The 19361-nt window shown below is 44.8% G+C and overlaps 1 protein-coding gene across 1 annotated transcript in view; it reads right to left on the reverse strand.

Annotated features, from left to right (window-relative positions):
* ADCY5 (adenylate cyclase 5) overlaps window positions 1–19361 on the reverse strand; it is a 205587-nt gene that overhangs the window by 3008 nt on the left and 183218 nt on the right. Inside the window, exons 12-20 of the mRNA XM_015634704.3 lie at window positions 18843–18930; window positions 12423–12539; window positions 11520–11684; window positions 9129–9304; window positions 4778–4804; window positions 3826–3958; window positions 2437–2700; window positions 1905–2109; window positions 1045–1169 (exon numbers count right to left, since the gene is read on the reverse strand). Of these exons, the coding sequence (XP_015490190.1) occupies window positions 1045–1169; window positions 1905–2109; window positions 2437–2700; window positions 3826–3958; window positions 4778–4804; window positions 9129–9304; window positions 11520–11684; window positions 12423–12539; window positions 18843–18930 (1300 nt within the window). The remainder of the gene's footprint in view (window positions 1–1044; window positions 1170–1904; window positions 2110–2436; window positions 2701–3825; window positions 3959–4777; window positions 4805–9128; window positions 9305–11519; window positions 11685–12422; window positions 12540–18842; window positions 18931–19361) is intronic.

The raw sequence follows: 19361 nt of genomic DNA on the forward strand, positions 1-19361 counted from the left end.
ACTGGATAAAGTGTAACAAATTAGTGACATTTTTTTAAACACACCAGTCAGTTCAGTCTACTCAGATGCATTCACTGTATCACTGGAGTGGCAGTAGGAAAACAGGTAAAACTTAATAAAATGTCCTCAAAAATTACCTAGAAGTTACACAGTGAATGTACAGCTTAGGAGTTGGGGGTTGTTTTATGAAGGAGAAAGTAGTGGGCAATGGGAGAGAACTGACTGAATGAAATACTCTAGCCAGCATCCAAATTGTCTCTTCAGATGCCAGTCAAAAATAATCAGTTGTGCTGCAGAACAATAGAAACTTCAAGAGCAGATTTCCTAAGGTATTTATTTATTACAATGTATTTTCTCCCCCTTTTTCAGGTGGCTTTACAGACTATCTCGTAGGGAAGCTTAAAGAGTGATGTGTAAGTATTGATCCAGTTAACAGACAGGCAAGGAAACAGCGTGGCTTTACATCAGCTGCTCTGTTTTTCTAACTCTTCAGTATTGTCCCAAGGAATGACATTCTGTTACTGTGGACATTGGCTCAGCAAAAGCAGGACAGTGGAATTGAATCACTCACTGGAAAGGTCACATCTGAAGGCCAAGGAGATGTGTGACTTAAACAATCCTCTTTCTCTGTTGTGTATCCCCCTCCTGCTGATGCCTGGACCCTTGCTGGCCTCACGCCATACATGGCACAGTGAGCAGTAAAGTGAATTACAGAAATACGTAGCTGAATCAGAACCTTGGAAAATGAAACCACCACCACCACACACAGCTGAGCAGCACATGTGAGCAGGGATCGGTCAGGACTGTGCTCAGTGCCAGAGAGGCACACGGGGAAGGAAGCTCAGCTCAGCACTTCTACCCAGAATGATTAGAAGACAAAACTTGCTGGTACCATCAGCATTCCGTAAGTGGCTTTTCTTTCAGTTCTGTGTAGATAAATGTATGGAATAAAGGAATCAAATGAAACCAAAATTTCAATTCTAATTAAGTTTCAAAATGTGTGACACAGGGCTGGCAGTGTAAGTTTTCAAGGGATTGCCTTACCTGAATCCTGTCAGGCACTCCTGTGCTGTCCATTCTGCTGGCTACATTCACTGTGTTGCCCCAGATGTCGTACTGGGGTTTGCGGGCTCCTATCACCCCAGCTACGACAGGACCAATGTTGAGGCCTGGAAGGAGAGGAGAAGTATGCTCAGATCCATTTGATTGAGGCAGGTTATTTTCCAGACAGTAAAAACACATCCTGAGGTTCACTGTTTCAAGCTGTGCTTTACCCTGACATGTAAAGCTATGGCCAAACCGTGGGGAGAGAAATGTTAAAATTTGGCTTCAGTGATCCATTATGCCCAACTGAGTGGCAGCTTGGGCTGGATCTGCTCAATCCAGAGCTATTTTCCAGAGCCAGATAATGAGATAAAGTTTGTTTGCCACCTGGCTAACAAGCCAACTGCTCACTTGAAGTCAGCACATACCTGCTGCAATGCTGAGGGCCTGCAAGGCAGCAGCCCAGAGCCTTCCAGAAGGAACACTACACTTGACATCCTCAAATTTCTTCTCCCTTTTCTGTCACTTTTTGTTCCTTGACTTGAAAGACAATTTAATGTCAAAGAATGCCAGAGCTGGAAGCACAGGGGCAAAAAACAAGCCCAAGGTGAACCACCATGTTAGACCATGCTGTGGTAGGAGCTACACTGCTTCTAATTCCCCAGGGAGCTTCACTGATGCTGCTATACCTTAAAAAAACCACTGTGATGTTTCATAGAGGCTGAAGTGGTCACCAGGCACTTCAGACAATCAACATCACTGTATAGCAATTGTAACATCTGTGTTTTTTACTGTCCATAAAATCCCCACCTCAGAATGACCACTACCTATGTGGAATTCTGTGAGCACAAGGACATTACCTATCTTCATCTGGAAGTTGTTGAATGAATGCTCATTAATGTATTTCATTTGGTCCATTAACCTCATGGCAAAGTCTGCCAGGGCTTTGATGTGTGTCTTCCCTTCCTTGTCGTAAGTGGAGTCGTTGAGGCCTGAGGCAGCCATGTAGGTGCTGCCAATGGTCTTGATCTTCTCCAGCTGCCGGAACTGGTCTTCACTTATTATCTGTGTCACAAGAACAAAAGAAGCAAATAAACCCTGAAAAACACATGTAGTGGCTGGTAATGTCCATGCCACATGTCCCGCCTTGCTGCAAGCATTACAAAGTAGTGCACAGAGCCACCAGAGAGGGAGAAAGAGGATTAGATATTCAAAGGAGTGACAAGGGAATAGAAAGGATTTCCGTCAGGAAAAAAATAAAACTGAAGACTCCTAAAGTAAGGAGAAATGAACCATGATTTTGATAAACCATCCTCCTTCAGGAGCTCAGCAAAACCCAACTAAACTCCTCGATTCAGTTCACTTCGTTCACCCAGATTTTCTGTGACTTACTTCATCAAAATCAGCAATGATCTCATTGAGCAGCCTCAGACACTCCACCCCTTCATTGTTGGCTTCCAGCTCCACATAAAACTCCGAGAAGTTGCTTATGGAGGCGAACATGACAGCCACACACTCGCAGGACTGGTAGTACAGTTCATCATTGCGCCGCTCCTGAGCCAGGAAATGGGCTGCCACATCCTTCGGCAGAATGTTGTGGAGGAGGCGTCTGTTGTAGGCCTGCAGCTCCTCCATCTCCTCCTTCTCTTCCGTGGCCTAGTTTAGGGGGGAGACAGTGATGCACTTACTTTTTTGGTAGCTGCTCTGGGGAGGGGAAAAAAGCTGAAAATTTACTTGCAGTAGGGGCAGAAATAGAACAGGGCAAACTGCAAAGGAGAGCAGAACCAGAGAGATGCAGAAACTTCTGTTTTGCAGTGGAAAATATTCCATCTCTTCATGCACACCATGTATGGAAAAGCAGGCAGAGAATAATGCCAGAATCCAGCATTGTATTTCTGAGCCCTGAACTGGGTAACCACTCAGCTCACCCCTTCCATTGTTTTGCCATTTATAAATGAGGATTACAATGTTTATCTGCTTCCCAAGGAGCTTTAATTAATTGTTGTTTCCTCAGTGCCTTGTACTCAAACCACAAAGACCTGTAATTAGAATGATGTCCTGCCACCCAGAAGGTAGGAAATCAAACTAAAACCTGCAGTCCTGCGGCCCCCCAGCCATGAGTGCTGGCCAGAGCCCAGGCCTGTCCTGCTTCCTGGGAATCACATACAGGGCCCCAACATCATGGGACAAGTACTGGAAACACTAACAGTGAACCCAGGGACAGGAGCACAGTGTAGCATTATCCTCACTGTGCTGGTTACCCAGTGCTGCTGCCTGGGGGCTAATGAGGGCTGGACATTGAGCCAGTTCCCACTGCTTAACAGGAAACTGAATGAAAATGCAAATGGGAATCTTTCACACCCTTGAGCACAGCAAAATCACTGAACTCTGGGAAACAATTCAGCAGTGAATATGAGCTTCCTATATTTATAAATTGTGTTACATTACATGTTCCTGCAGCAATAACAGCTCAGTTGCCCAAATCAATTAATCTCAACCTTCAGATCTATAACCCTTTACCATGGGGACCATCCAAGATATATTTACAAGGAAAAAAGGGGCTGAAGAAAATAACTGGCATGAGATGCACAGAGTATGCAAAGTACCAAAGAAGAGCAGAGCATTATTAGCATGCCCAGTTATAAGCCCAGTTATAAGCCAGATTCAGATTAAATTCAAAGGCACTTTATCCCACTCCTCAATTTGACAGTAAAGAGCTCAGTCATTTTATATTAACACCAAAGACCACACATGATCCTCCCACAGCCAACACCCACTAACCTGAAGTTTCCAGAGGAAATCAAGCCTTGCAGTGGATTCCACTTGCTGGGCATGCAAGTACAGTGCCAGGACAAAGACAGTAATGATGACAGGGGTCACAATCTTCAGTGCGACTCGTGTCGTCACTGAGGGGCTGCAGCCAAGGAAAAGCAGAACTTCTCCATTACTGGAAGAACACGGCCCTGCTGCCCCCCACACTTCCCACTTTAAGGCTAACCAGCCTCTCAGGAAAAGGCTTTTTTTTTTTTTTCTTTTCTTTTCTTTCCCCTCAAAGCCTGTGTTGGTAAAGTGACAAACAGTATCTGCAAAAAGCTGGAGACTCTGGCTCAGGGATGCCAATTTCTAAAGGAGCACTTGGAAATTGGAAATATAATCCAACTTCTTAGAAAGGGTTCTCACTGATATAAAGGCCACTCCCCAGAGAATGGCCACACATGCTAAAGGTGACAACACTGATATGCTGACAGCCCCTCACAGTGTGTTCATCCTGTCTTCTCCTCTGCACTAGCTTCTCCAGGTTCCTGAGTCTGGAACCGCTCTAAATCACGGCTTCTCTAATTAGTCACTTCTTAATGGGCTTTGTCATGTAAGTGCTCTGTAAGCTGAAAAGAGCACTAAGGCACATTCACACCTCCTCTGACAAGCAGGCAAATAAAAACTGTTAAATATGAATTATGGAGTTACACAGTATGAAAATATTTTGATAAAGCCTTTAAATTGTATTATAAATAAGCCCTGAGCTGACGTAAGCCCCATGAGAAAGAGCATGCTCTGACAGTAGCTATACATACAAAAGGGCAACACTCAGTCCACCTGCACTGTGTTGTATCAACCCACAGCACTGCACAAACCCAGACACTGCTGCTGAGTCAATGCACTGATATTGCACCTTGTGAACAGAAAATACCTACCAACAAAAACCTATAAAATATTTCATGCCAAAGTGACTCACCATGAAGATGTATCATTTGCAGAAACACTGAAAAAAAAGCACAAACACAAGGTCAGTGGAGTGTTTGGCTCCCTGCAGCTCTTGCCCTTCTGCACATCACTACACATCACCTCTGCAATGTGAAACCTCTAACACTGTGTGGGGCTACAGCTCTTTTGAAGCAGAAAACTACTAAAAGATGGGAGGGGGAGGAGAAAAACAGGCTTCTGAGCTACACTCAAAACTCCAGAGTGATTGTGTGACATGGTTAATGTGGGTAAAATATCTAAGAAACATTAAGAGTGAGAGAATAATTTGGGATTTTAATGTCAGTGTGGGATGCTTGGCAAATGCCTGCACATCCATCACTACTTCATTAGGTCAGACTACAGAATTTGACCTAAGGAAGAAAGCTTTGGGCTTTTTTATCTTGTGAGGTATAGCTCTTTTCTTCCCCTTTTTTTGTGGCATGGAGATGGTTTAATTCCTTTAATTCTAATCCTGCTCTCTTCTTTTGCACATTCCTCACTGCCAGCTTGTGCCCAGCTGTGGGTACCACACACAAGGGTACTAAAGGAAGCCCTTTAACACATTCCTGTTACTACTGACAATTCTGCAAAGTACCCACGTGTACCAGAGCTGCTGGGGGAGATGGAGGGTGTGCTTTTGACATTGAAAGCACAGAACTGAGCTTTCTGGTAGGTAGCAGCTGTCTGAACTCCTGATTGATTGATTGCTTAATGCTGCTGCCTTTGTTCTCGAGTGTGGGTGGAGTATTAGGTGGCTGAGAACCATGCACAAGCATCTTTTAAAACACTATCTAAATGGAAGGAAAGAGATGAGTGTTTAAATTACTGTAGTGTCATTGATGCAATTAGAACTTTGCAGGCTAGAAATGTGATACCAGCCTGAGAATGTGACAGCCCTCTAGAGAGCTTCAGGCCAGTTTCATGGGGTTAGAGAGAACTTTGCTACACAATCAGACATCTAAATGATCAAAACAGGCAAGGGAACCTAACTGGGCATAGCATCAAAAAATAAAATCATGGTGACTCTCTGATCTTGTTTGTTCCAAGATATTTTGTGCAGTTCTGAGCATGGAATTTCTTCTGATCTGGATTTTACAACCCACTGTTGTCTTTCACGTAATCTATTGCATGGCTCTTGGCCAGCTCCAGCACTGAACATCTATGCTTGGACACAGGCACGGTTTGGAAAGCCTGGGGATTCCCACATTAAAGGCTGGATCTAGCTGGAGACACTTCCCACATGCAGCATGATTCCCCTGCTTCCCTAAATCACCACCTGGCCAAGGATCACTGACTGCCCCCCTTTCACTCTCTCTTATGATGGGAGCATGGCAGACATGACCCTCAGTCCTGAGGCTGCAGCTCACTGTGGGTGTTACAGATGCTCTTAAACCTTCATCAGAGACTATGAAGTGCAGCAAACCCAGTATTTACAATAACTCTCTGGATAAGTGAAGATGCCCAGTGCAAGCAATAAGGGTGTTACATTGCTAGGTTGTTCTCCCATGGAACAGACATTTCCAGTAGCAGATGGTTCTTTAATTACTGGAAGGGAACACAGAGAGAAGCTTGCTAACTACACTCCTGCTCAAGTGAAGTGCACATTTTTAGCAGGAATGGCAGTTCATTTCAGAGACAGCTCCCATAGGACCAGAGCATCTCACTCTTCCCAGCCACAGCAAGGACAGACAGCTGGAACAGAGATGATGGGTTTGATGAACAAATCACAGGGCAAAGCTCTTTGGGCTTCCCTGTGCAGGAGCTCAGTTTAGAAGATCACATTGGCCCATCCCAGATTTAAACCAATGCATTAGTTATACCTTCTGCACATGAAAAAGGTAACACATGTGCATGATGCCCTGTGCATCCTGTTACACTCCATGCCACACGCTGGTGTGGCTGCAGTCAAGTCTAGCAACTCCCAATGTGCTGCAATCAGCCTTTCAGCTGCCTGCATGCTGGGCTGGTTTGTACACAGAAGTGTGAAGAGACATCTGCATCACTTCTAATTAGTTAGAGTACCACAGTGGCTGCAGAGCAGACACTAATTATGTAGCTACAATGGGCACCCAATTAAAGCAGTATGAGGTCATGGTGGCTTTTCTGTTTTTTTAGTATCAGCTGGACAATAATGTCCATCTCTGAACTCTGTGCTACATGCTGAGCTCCTATTTTCTACAACACACAAATGGCCTTCCAGACACTGGGGCAATAAATAGACATCCATGGAGCTCTTTGGACAAAAAAAAAAAAGTCCTGGATTCCACTGGAATCCACTGGAATAGAGTTGAATTTCTTTCTAGCTGGTGCAGTGCTGTGTTTTGGATTAAGTATGAGAATGATGTTGATAACATGCTGATGTATTAGCTGTTGCTAAGTAGTGTTTATACTAAGTCAAGGACTTCTCAGCTCCTCAAGAACCCCAGCGAGCAGGCTGGAGGGACACAAGATGTTGGCAGGGGACACATCCAGGACAGCTGACCCCAACTGGCTAAAGGAATATTCCATACCATATGGCATCATATTCAGTATGGGAACTGGGGGGAAATCTGGCCAGGGGCTGCTGCACAGGAACTGGCTGAGCATTGGTTGGCAAGTGGTGAGCAATTGTACTGTGCATCGTTTGTTTTGTCAATTCTAATTAAATTATTATTTATTATTACTATTATTACTTTCTCTCTTTCCTATCCCATTAAACTGTCCTTATCTCAACCCATGAGTTTTCTCACTTTTCCCCTTCCAATTCTCTCCCCCATTCCAGCACGGGGCAGTGAGTGCCTGTGTGGGGCTGAGCTGTAGCTGGGGCTGAACCACCACACAAATCCCATTTAGGGAGAGATAATACAGCACCACTGAAAGCTATTTCTGGGAAAACATGCTAACCTTCTCCACTTTATTACTGACATTCTGATTGTGAAGTGATGTAAATTATACTTCCAAGTGCTGTAATTTTGCTTAGTGCTTGAATTACAAGAATGAAATTATATTTGAGATATAAAATGCTTTTATTTCACTAATTGTGTCATAAAACGCTAAATAGCTTCTGCTGATGGAACACCTAATATCTGGAAAAAAGGAAGAAAACCTCATTCTCCCTATGTCTCCCCACTGAAAGCTCCATGGGGTTTCCTACCTAATTTCACTCACTTGAGTTAACAAAATAATTTAAGTGATTACTGCCAATGGCAGAAAGAGCTACACTTCCATTAACTGGCAATGGCAGCAAAAGCTGTACATCCATTAATTATTACTGGGCACTCGGGAACGCTGAAATCATGGAACAGTCACGTGAAGGAGAGGAGTAACCAGATGCATTGGGATTGAAGGGCTGAAGGTTTATGGCCATGCTGAAATCTGAGCAACTACAGAAGGTATTTCATAACACACTGGGAAGGGCCATGGGAGTCTTCTCAAACACCCTCCTGGCCAAGGCAGGAGCAACCACAGCTATCAGCCTTGACAAATAGTTCACCTCAATAGGCATAATTTGATTCACTCACATTTAAATACAGTTGCTGCCTACAAGGGGAAGTCATCAAAACAGGGAGTTAACACAACAATGCAATTCCCAGCGAGAAACAAAACTTGTGGAGGAGGGCAGGCTTGTGGGTGTGCCAAACTTCCCTCCCTGGTGTGGGGACCTCCAGGAGATGGGGAACCACACAGCAGTGGAAGAGGCTGCCAGCAGGATTTATGTCTGACCTGATGACAAGCCAGCTTTTTTAAGTAAAAGGGCAACTCTCCACTCCAACTCAGCCCAGACCCTTCTGCTGGGAATTGTGCTGAGCCCACCTGTGATACTGGCTTTTCTAACAAGGAAAATGGAAATGCTGGACATATGTCCAGCAGCAACTGGCAGGAGATCACTGACAACATCAAGCACCACCATTTCACCACCCCAGGCTGGGTTTGATATATTGTGGTGGCTCACATCACATCTCTGAGCCAGGTCAAGTTTGTTGGAAGATTTTTTTTTTTTTTTTCTTATTTGAGAAATGACATTTCTATATTGGGAGTGTAATACCAGAATTAAGAATGACTAACTACAGCTCCCCATTTCTGGAAAAAAGGAAATACAGATCCACTCCGATTCCAGTTATATTCTGTTATTAATAGATAGTTCATTAGTCAAGTCCCACATTAAAAAGATCTTAAAGGGAACTGTATTCTTCAGAGGTGGAGAGCAGCACTGGCAAAGCTTTAGCTTCCAGCCATGCCTTCTCTGGTATCCTGCACTTCCCTTGCTTGCACCACAGCCTTGGCACTCCCATCCACCTAATGCCACACTGAAACCACCGTGTGAAAGAAACCAGGTGAAGATTTCAGAAGTGAAAGGCACTTACTAGGTGTTGGCTGTAACCAGGAGATCTGCATTGTCAAAAAGGTTGACCCCTGGCACTTCCACAATGAGAACATATATAAATTCAATGATTAACATTAGGATCAATTTTCCAATACAGCTGATCTGAAGGAACACAGAGCAGGCCAGGAGACTCAATAAGACACTGTAGGTAAAGTACTGTATAAAGACAAAAATGGGAAAAATAAACAGAAGAGAGAAGAATGTCAGCTGGATAAATCAAAACTGAAAACAAAAGAAACTAAACACAGGCTAGAAAGGGATTGGTAGCTATGTAGCTGAGTTGACCAAACTTATAAACCTGGTGCTGCCTGTGGAATTCTCCCATGCTAAAGAAATTAAAACTGAATGGATGAAGAGGAAAACTGTGGCATTTTTTTCCAGGCATTATGTGCTTCACTCTCAAGAGGCACAGGCCTCACATCCGGACACCCCAGGTTGTGATGTAGCTTTTCCCTGGACACAGTTATTAAGCTAGCAAAAAGAATCACCCAGTTATGCTGGATTAAGTTGCACTTTAAGGCCAAATTCTAGACTCAAATTTGCATATCTGTACAACACATAGGACCAAGGCAATTCACACTCCTGGACAGATGCCTGCTTGAGGCCAGTGGGGAAGCACTGTCCCCTCTGACAGACAAACCGGCTCCATCCGCAAAGTACAGGCTGGACAAACGTCCCCATGCCCATCCCATAATAATTTTCCCAGCCAGCAGCTGCAGAGGTGCACATGTGTGGCTGTGGAGCACCTCTGGCACACCTGGGTGGTGCAGCAGCAGCTCCTGCCAGGCCAGGAGTGGGGTGTTCAGCGTGCCAGTGCTTCCCTGCAGACCGCGGGTGCCATTTATGGCTTCTGGGAAAGGTAGCAGGGATGCAAAATGAAGAGAGGCATGTTACACAGCACACCACCTTCCTGCTATCAAATCTGTGATGATTTGTGCTTCTACTGTGTCTGGACAGGCCTATTTCTGGCAAAAACCCCATATCATGTGCCTGAGGCAATCCATCCTTTCACTTAAAAGCAAGCCCTAGTAGAAGTAGAAATATGCTTATGTTCTGATCTAATGTATTAATAGTCTGATATGTTAAATTAGAGAAAACAACTTGTACAGCTTTTACTCAACTGCTCAGTCTTGACTGAGGGGTAGGATGCCATTGTGGCATCCTGTCCTGTGTGGACACAGGGAGCAACAGGCAGCACCTGTAGCAGATCCAGCATGTGCCTTGCAGAGTGCTGGCGAGGGACTCCTCAATTCTTAGCCCACTGAACAGAAGGACCTGGCTCAAGGCTGCCAGAGCAACCTCAGTATGCAAAATGGTTATTCCTCATTGCTTAAAATTCCTCTCTGTCCTGGGCCAGCACTCCCTACAAATTCACGGTGGGCACAGACTGTTTCTAGATCTCCACTGTGCCAGGTTCTGCTCCTGGGTCTTTCTGCAGATACACTAAATCCTCTGCAAGGTTCAAAGGTGCAGTAATGGTGGTCTCAGGAACCCCACTGAATCACATAGGGACCATATTCCTGTTAAGTTAAAAGGAAATATGTTCAGTAGGATACCAAGAATTTCAGTAGCACCCTGGACATCTGGATGGTAACAGATCCACCATAAATCTGTCAGGTCCTTCATAAACCCAGATGACCTTGACATAAATTCTACCTCCATCCTAGACAAAGTTGTTTTTCATTTTCAATTTCCAGTAAACAACACATGTAACAGCCGTGACCTAAAAACTCAGAGAAATGTCTTGAATAGCTATGAAAAAAGATTATTTTTTTCCTTTGTAATCTACCAGTGTAAAAAACATATCTGTGCTGGTTTGGGTTGTGGGTTTGCTTTGGTTTTTTTTTCTATTAGAAGCATTTTAATTTTTTCTACACGAGATGTCCTGAAGACACAGGAATTGCATTGCAAATTGAAGCAGACCACTGCCTGGGCTGCTGCCCTGTTTGAGGCCAGACCTACCATACCTTGGGAAAGAATATATAAGCCAAGTTTGTCATCAGGATGTAAAACAATGGAGGGAAGCATCAAATCTATGACTAGACACTGATTTTCAGATAGAACTGAGCACCCACAAACTCCTTTGAAATGACTTGCAGCTCTGCATGCCATTAAACACCTCATGGAGAGGGACATTTCCCCTGCTACAGGCAGGATCCAAATATTTTATTCAGCCCTGAAGAAACTTAAACATCAATGTGGATTCATGATAATAACTTCAGGAACTGAAGTCTGTGTGTAGTAGCCTGTGTCAGTCCTGTAATGTCAGTCAAGAACAACCTTGCTTTCCTTGGAATCACTGAGATTTATCACACAGGTTTTATAGCCTTTTTCAGACCGACCTCTGAAACCCATTTTTCCCAAGCAATACCTCTGGAAAGTTGCAATTGGGCAAAGGACTGTCACAGAATCCCTGCAAGGTGCCCAGGCTGTAGTTGGAAGTCAGGTTGCTGATAAGGCATATGTCCACCCGGTCAGGAGTGATGTTGTATTCAGCAGCCATGCAGCTGGCAAGATCCACAGTGCTGCACATGAACTGGAAAACAAATATGGTATTAAGCTCCACAACACAGACAAAGAGAAGAAAACAAAATAGTTTATATCAGTTTAAAAGCCCCCTGGAAATAGCTGTAGTAATGTGCAAAATATGCAACATAAAACCATCAGCTTATGTTTTACTGCATGTGCAGTAGCTATGGTTTTTCTCCCCCAAAATATTAATTACCAAAATCCAGGCCCCAGAGAACAGCCCATCACTCTCTGAGCCCTAACTCAGCACTGGTGTTTGGAATCACAGCCAGACCACCCCAGTCCCAAAAGTGCAACTGGAAGCAGAGTTGCCACAGTGCCCATGAGCTGACCTCTGCACTCGGAGCAGGAGCAGCACCGTGCAGGGCTGGCACAAAGCTCAAGGAACACTTACATCCCACTCAGTATGGTGGGAGTTAAATAACACATCAGCCTCGTGCCAGCCCTTCCCGCAGGGATACCCATCAGGTTGGCTCCTGCACTTGGAGCAGAAGCATTTAAAGAATCACGAAAGGACCTGGGCACAAATCAGTGCCAGGCATATAATGGGCTCTATGGATGAAGCTGCTGAGTTCCCATTTCTCTTCTGTGCCCAAAAAGCAAAGGGCACCGACCTCAGATGCTGTCAGTCCTAGGCAGGATGATGTTATGTTAAATTCAGTGGTTTTAAGGGTCACAATGCTGCAGAGCACTAATAAGAAAACAATGCAGAACTGAATGGATCAGAAGGAAATAATGGACATACCATGTTGACAAAGGCAGACAGAAAAACCAGGATAATGGCAAAGACTCCAACTAAGGTACTATTGGTCCTGGACTGTACAATCTTCTTAGAAAGAGTCTGGAGAGGAACTGGGAAAAGCTGCATGAGAGAAAAAAAAAGTCAGACGCATAAAATCCTTGTTTGTTTTACAGATTACAACCTGCACTTGAGCTGCCTGCATCCTTTCTCACGGGTCTGTGTGGATGCTGCTGGAGGATGGTGATGGGGGATGGCAGCTGTGGGACAAGGGTGAGCAGAGACGTGACTGCCTCATGGCAGCAGGCCCAGCTGGCTCTCCAAATCTACTTAGCCCTTCCTAATGGGAGCGATGGCTCCTGAGCCCAGATAGCATAGCTTGCAGGGCTGTGCTCATCCTGTCGTGAGAAGCAAACCACGAGCCATCTGTAACTGAAATAGCCAGGAGCTTGAGCCTGGAAATTACTGGAGCAAAAATTTAAAAAGGCAGAAATGAAAATACACGTCATGTCCCTTTGATCACCAAGGCGTATCACAGGACTCTCTGGTGCCATTTCAGACACAGACTGTTAAACAGCCCAGGCAAGCCCTGATCTGTCAGACCCTCGGCAAAAGGCGCTGCAGAGATCAGCTGGCCCGGGCTGCTCTGTGGCTCTTGGAGATAAAAATACCGGCGGGTGAGGGCAATCAGGGAGCTGCCGGCTGCCCCAGTGACTCGCTGCTGCCAGGGCCAGGAGCTCCCTGCTGCCGGCTGTGGCCTGAGAGCCGCGCTGCGGGTGCGGCACCGCATCCCGGCTGGAAATGTCCCTGCGCTAGAGCAGAGCTTGAGCCGGTGCCCTTCGCAGCCTGGGTCACCCCTGAGGCCTCTCTGCATCGTGCTGGCTGCAAGAGCCTCCAGGAGTCAGCCAAGGCAGCCCTGTCCCTCCATGTGGCACCGCCGTGCCGCTGGGAGCTCAGGAGCAGCAATGCCAGGAGACCCTCGTGCACTGACAGCTGCCACAGGGACTGTCCTCCCACAGTGCCCTGCCCCTCCACACCCCCATGCCAGAGGGGCTCTGCCCAGGACTGCCAAAGCCTTCTCCAGAGCCCAGCTCTCCCTTCCCTTACTCACTGCATGAATAACCAAGCCACTAGAGGGTATTTTTAGAGACACAAAGAAACAGCAGCACAGCGCCATGGCACTGCAATTTAACTATGACTAATGTTTCTATTAAAAGTCTTGCTTTTCCCTTTTATCCTTCACTCTTACATCTTCGGATATGCAACATTTTGTCAGGGCTGTGCTTCCCACACAGCAGCCCTACAGTGTAATTACCGAGTGTTGCAGCGGCCAAGGCGCTGATTAGCTGGTGACTTTTTACAGAGGCAGGGAGAGCTTGTGGCAAGAGTTTTGAAAGAGTAGATTTCACCTGCTACCAGCACATGCTCCAGGTGAAAGGAGAGGACAAGGCTCTGTAGGGGACTGGAGAAAAGGGGAAAGTGGGGTTGTAACTTTTTTGCACTGAATGAGGATTGACTGAAATACACTGGAAGCTTATGCAATCCTTCAGGCTCAGTGGCCGCCACTATAAAACAAAGGAAAACACCTTTCTCTCAGAAATAAACCCTGATGACATAGAAATCCTTAGCTTTGTTTATAAGCCACAAGCCAAAATATCTCTTTGCCCTACCATGTCCTGCTGCTTCCACACTGATGTCAGCTAGCAGACTCCTACTAGGGACATGGAAAATCCAATGGGGCTTTCCTCTGCTCTAGCTTCTATAGGATTTGGAAGGAGAATGAGGATCTGTACTGCATTTAGACAGTTTTCTCACTAGACTGGAGCTGGACAGGTTTTCCTGCCACCTCTTTGTTTATACTTCAAGGCCAAGCTCCACGAAGGTATTCAGGGATCCGACCTCCATCTGTAATCTCTGGGAAATCAAGCACCTAAATAAAACTTTGGAGTTTTTTGTTGTGGATCTTGGCTCAAGCCCCTGCTGCCAACAATCCCAAAAAAGCCTGACTTTGAACCAAGCCTGAGATATCAAGCAAAGCGATCAGTGGAAGACACTTAAATTCTAATGAAAACATGTTTTCTTTGTATTAATCTTGGTTCTCATTACTTTGCAAACTAGGAAAAATTTTAGGTCAGTAAACAAGTACAGCTGGGAAAAGTCCTGAGGAAGAAAGAAATGCCAAAACCCCTAGGAGGTCAGGGCTGCAGTTGAGAGTGCAACAATACAGTCTTGCCATGCATCTGAGGAACCTCTGCCTCATGAGGACTCGTGAGGGCCCTGTCACGTAAGTCACACTCTCCCCATTTCACAGAGGCAGATGGAGACCAGGAACACCTGCAGCTTGAAGGACTTCTATGATAGACATGGGGAGCCTCAGGTCTGACAGCTCAGCTCCATTCTTGCAGTGCTTCCTCCATGAAAACATCCCCCACTCAGGGGTATAGCACAAACATAGAAAAAAAAGATTACTTTCCCTCCCATTATTGAAAAATCAAGAATAAGACCTCTTCTGTCCTTGTAAAAGAAGCAGAATTGCAGGACATTACAGTACAGTGAAAATCCAAGCAGCACTGCTGGTTGGCCCACTGGTTTGTACTGCCCAAAGTGACACTCAAATCCTGCCTGGGTGAAGAACAGGAGATCTGATGAAATAGCAACTCCCAGCTTGCATGTGCACGTCTGAGAAGGGGCTGAGAGAAAGGATGTGATCCATTTGGGCAGCTGACATCCATGTTTGGGCAGCCACACAAGAGTGAGGCCACTCATCAGCACTCTTGAAATCCCCACACAAAGAAAAATAACCACAATGGGGAAAAAAGAAAATTGTATTGTCCAGTTGATTCCAGTTCACTCTGAATTGAAATGCATAAGTGCAGGTGAAGAAAGGGCACTGCTGTGCAGGTGAAAGTAAAAGTTTAGAAAGTGATCCAACAAGCAGTACGTTGCACTGAAAATAATCCATAACCTCCAGTCATTTGCATGACAAAATTACTCTAAATAAAGCCCTTTCTTTGGAACAACAGCTGATCTAGGACAGAAGAGAAATATTTCTTCTGTCTTCTTAACATCTAGTGTGGGTATGGAAAACTGCTTAGATAATTGCTGTTATGTTGTAAGATGAGGTCTTTAAGGTCTGATTTTTCAATTTGTAATAAAAGCCTTTGAGTCATTTTGAAGTACATTAAGATGCTTCTGGAGTAAAAGACAACATCTCCAGGCAACTTGATGTTGCAAGTCCATTTATGTAACTTATTTCACAGTGATTTATTAGTCTATTAAAAAAGTACTGTATTCAGAAGGTTTTATTTTTTCTGATCAAGACAAAAGCCCCAAATGCTTTAGGAGTATCTAGACCAGCTTTAGGAAGCCAAGAAAGTGACAGGCAAGCTACACCTATGCAGAGCTACAGAAAAGCTTATTTTCTCATAAAACTTGAAATTTCTCTCCTATGAGCTCCCAGAACCATGCAAGAAGTTGAATTCCACACAGCAGTGTAGATACCAGAAGTTAAAGGATTTTAAGAAAAAAACACAAACTTGATAAGTTAGTAGCAAAACAGATGTCTGTCAGCAGAGTATTTGAGAAGGGACCCTGTTCCCATGACCTCAGGCTCTACTGGGAAGGGACACCACCTCACAGTGGCCAAGTCTTTGTGGAGCATCAAAGCAAAGAACTGGAACTCTTGTTTATTACAGCTGGAGAAACTTGGAAAGCCAAGCTGGCTGTGCTAGCAGCTCCAGGATCAACTTCTAGTCCGTGGAGAATTTTATAGTGGAAGATAATAATGACGGCGAAAGAAAATAAAACATGATCAAGCTGTTCAGAAAGAGCCTGCTGGCCACTGTCAAAGCCAGAGATGGAGAGGCCAAAACAGGGAGAGAAAATCTCACATGAAAGCTGGAAAGAGGAAGAAAAAAGAGACACTTATCATGTAACAGCACAGCAAACAGGCAAAAGTTATGCTTACACTGATGTCCTGGGGTGGACACCTGCTTTCCAGCTTTGTGTGGAACGAACTGCTGGTATTTAAAACACATGCTCTCCTCTCCCACATCTGAGAGTGAAACAAAGCAAACAATGCTGACATCCCTGTCTTCAGGGATTTCATCTGAAGGATCTGTAAAATTGCATTCCTTCTGCAGGTGTGTGAAAGTGTTTCCTGGAGCAATGTGGAGTATAGAAATGAAGTAACACCCCTTATCCAAGGGCTGGGTGAACCCATTGCTTAAAAATCAAAGACTTGAAACACCAAGATCCTGGATGACAGAAGTGGGCTGCAACTATTAGGAGCTGCTGCCATCAGACATGGAGCTGACAAGCTAGAAGTATCTGTTCCCTGAACAAGCCATCTCATAATCAGGTGCTGTCAGCAGAGGCTAATTTGGAGCACTAAGAGGGGTAATAGAAAAGGAACTGGAGCTAGAAGGCACAGTATTTTCATTATTTGCAATCTCTGCACAGAAGCCACGCTGGATGATACATGAGCATTATACATGAGCATGTTGTGGGGATGAAAACTCACTGCTGGAAATGTCAGGGGCTTCAGAAAATCCCATTAAATTCTGATGTTATTCTGAATTCCCTCTGATGTCTTGTGCATCCAGAGCCTATCCACCGAGGCAAAGCCAGCCTACAAACAGTTGCTGGCACCAATGAACAGACCTCTTTTACAGCAATTTGGAAGATCGAGGCAAAGAAAGAAAGAATGAAATCTGCCTGCCATCCCAGGGATATAAAAGTCCTGTGTGCCTTTAAAATTAATCAGTAACTAAGATCAGTAATAATTTGAAGTAAAAAGCCCAAACCAAAACCAGAGGATTTGAATGATGACAGAAGAATCGAGTGCTGCTGTCAGTATGTGGAAGTGGCCTGTAAATGCCAGTGAGTGACAAATGGAACCTGGCTGGCTGCAAGTCAGGCAGCTCGGGAGCTCCAGGCCTGGCCCAGCTCTCATCCCAGCAGAACCAGTGAGCTGGGGTGGCCCTGCTTGGCTGGCAGAGTGCTGGGATGGTGCTGCCAGAGAACTGTAGCACCGGGAGGGAGCACAGCTCAGCACCAAATTCCCAAGTTCTCTGTGGCTGTGACCAAAATCTGGTCACATTGGTGGTTAATTAACTTCTACTCACATTAACTGCTAATCACATTAACTGCTGATACCAGATAACAAATGGATGACTTCAATGGACGCATCCTCAAGTGCAATGGACACACCAAGTACAACCAGGCATCTGTGGGTACCATTCCCCAGCTCAAGGCACCCAAGCTTTCTTATCAGCAGTGTTCTTTCTAACTACTTCTCGCTGCTGGTAAACAAGCAAGACCAATGGGATACTGCACTTACAAACTAGGCTTCCTTTGATGTTGTCATAAGGCCAAAGGAAACCCTGTGAGTGGGTAGTTAAGTTCAAATAGAACTTGAAGCTTCTTTCACTGGGAACAGTCTGCAACTCTTATTAGATGAGAAGGCAAAGTTTAATTTCCAAATCTAACTTTAAAAAAATCAAAAAGACATGTAAGGTGCAAGTCTGTCAAGAGCACCCACATTCAACTGTTGAAAATGGCACAGAGAAGGTAATTAGAGTGAGACAAGTCATCTGCCTGACATTATCCATTATCCCACTGTTTCATCTGCAGGAAACATAATGCTACTGAGCTATTTTATTCCAGGCACTGAGAAACAAAGTTGAGCTTGGGCTAAGAAACTTGAATCTGAACATGTTCCATGTTCAGACACTTCTAGACTAGAAGGATCCCTAAAACTGAAACACATCAATGTTTTTAATAGGAATACCTTTAAGTGAAACAGATGAGAACAGCACCCTTCCCACAGTGCTCACTGCCAATTTACCACAGGCTGACAAGAAGAATTAATATGTTTTTGGACTTCACACAATGTATTTCTTTTCTGATCAAAGCCAGCTAGCTACAAGAAAGAGCCCAGCAAATGTTGGAAGCTCTGTAGACTCATCTGAGAAAGGCTGATAAAATTCTATATGTTTATGGCTTTTACTTCCCTCCAGGACATTTTTCCTTGATGATATTCTGCTTCTGATTATCTGCCTACCCAAACACACATATGCAGCAGGGGCCAGTACACAGGCAAGTCTGCAGGAAGTTTACAGGGAAGAAATGAATGGTCAGGGTTTCCACATTGGAAAATGTGCTCTTCTTATATCAATATGAGAGTGTCTGCAGGGGACTTAACAGACATGCAGATCCACAGAGTGATTACTTCTTGCTGAGCTACAGAGATGCCAACCCTAACAGCTGTTTGCAGCTCATTCTGCCTATCAAAGGCTTTTTCTATAACCCTTATCACATAGTGTGGAAAGGATGGCTAACAAAAACACACTCTGTTAGCTGAAGAAGCAGATTGCTGATCTGGTAATCTTAGGCAGAGGACTACAAAGAAACCACAGTACTCACCTTTACACAGGAATAAATGACTGAAACAAACACCACTGTGGTCAGGATCAGGAAACAGGTCAGGTAAAAACCCAGCATAAAAGTAGAGCTGAAATCAAGGAGAGGTTTGGTTGGTTTTGTTTTTGTTTTTTAAATGCACACTGTATAGAACAGCTACAGCTCTGCTCTCCAGAACACATTTGTACAAGCTATGACACACTGCACAGACTTTCCAATTAGGATAGCAGTAGGAGACACAAGGTGCCTGGAATACCAACAGACACTCTGGCCTATTTAGAATTATTCGGACAGGCAGCAGAACAGAGAATGCTGCATCTTTTACAGCAATCACCTTCCTGCTGGGGTGACAGAGGTGGGACAGAAAAACACTCCATGCACTAGAGGAGGTGACAGAACAACTTCTTGTGGCAGTCAGCCCCCAGTTGACTCTGGGCAGGGCATCCTTGGGAAGGCAGGCTGAGTGCTGAAGTGCAGCTGGGTGGGAACAATCTCAGTGGGAATCTCACCTGTCTTGCACAG

Source organism: Parus major, chromosome 7, assembly GCF_001522545.3.
Source record: "Parus major isolate Abel chromosome 7, Parus_major1.1, whole genome shotgun sequence".
Lineage (NCBI taxonomy): Eukaryota > Metazoa > Chordata > Aves > Passeriformes > Paridae > Parus > Parus major.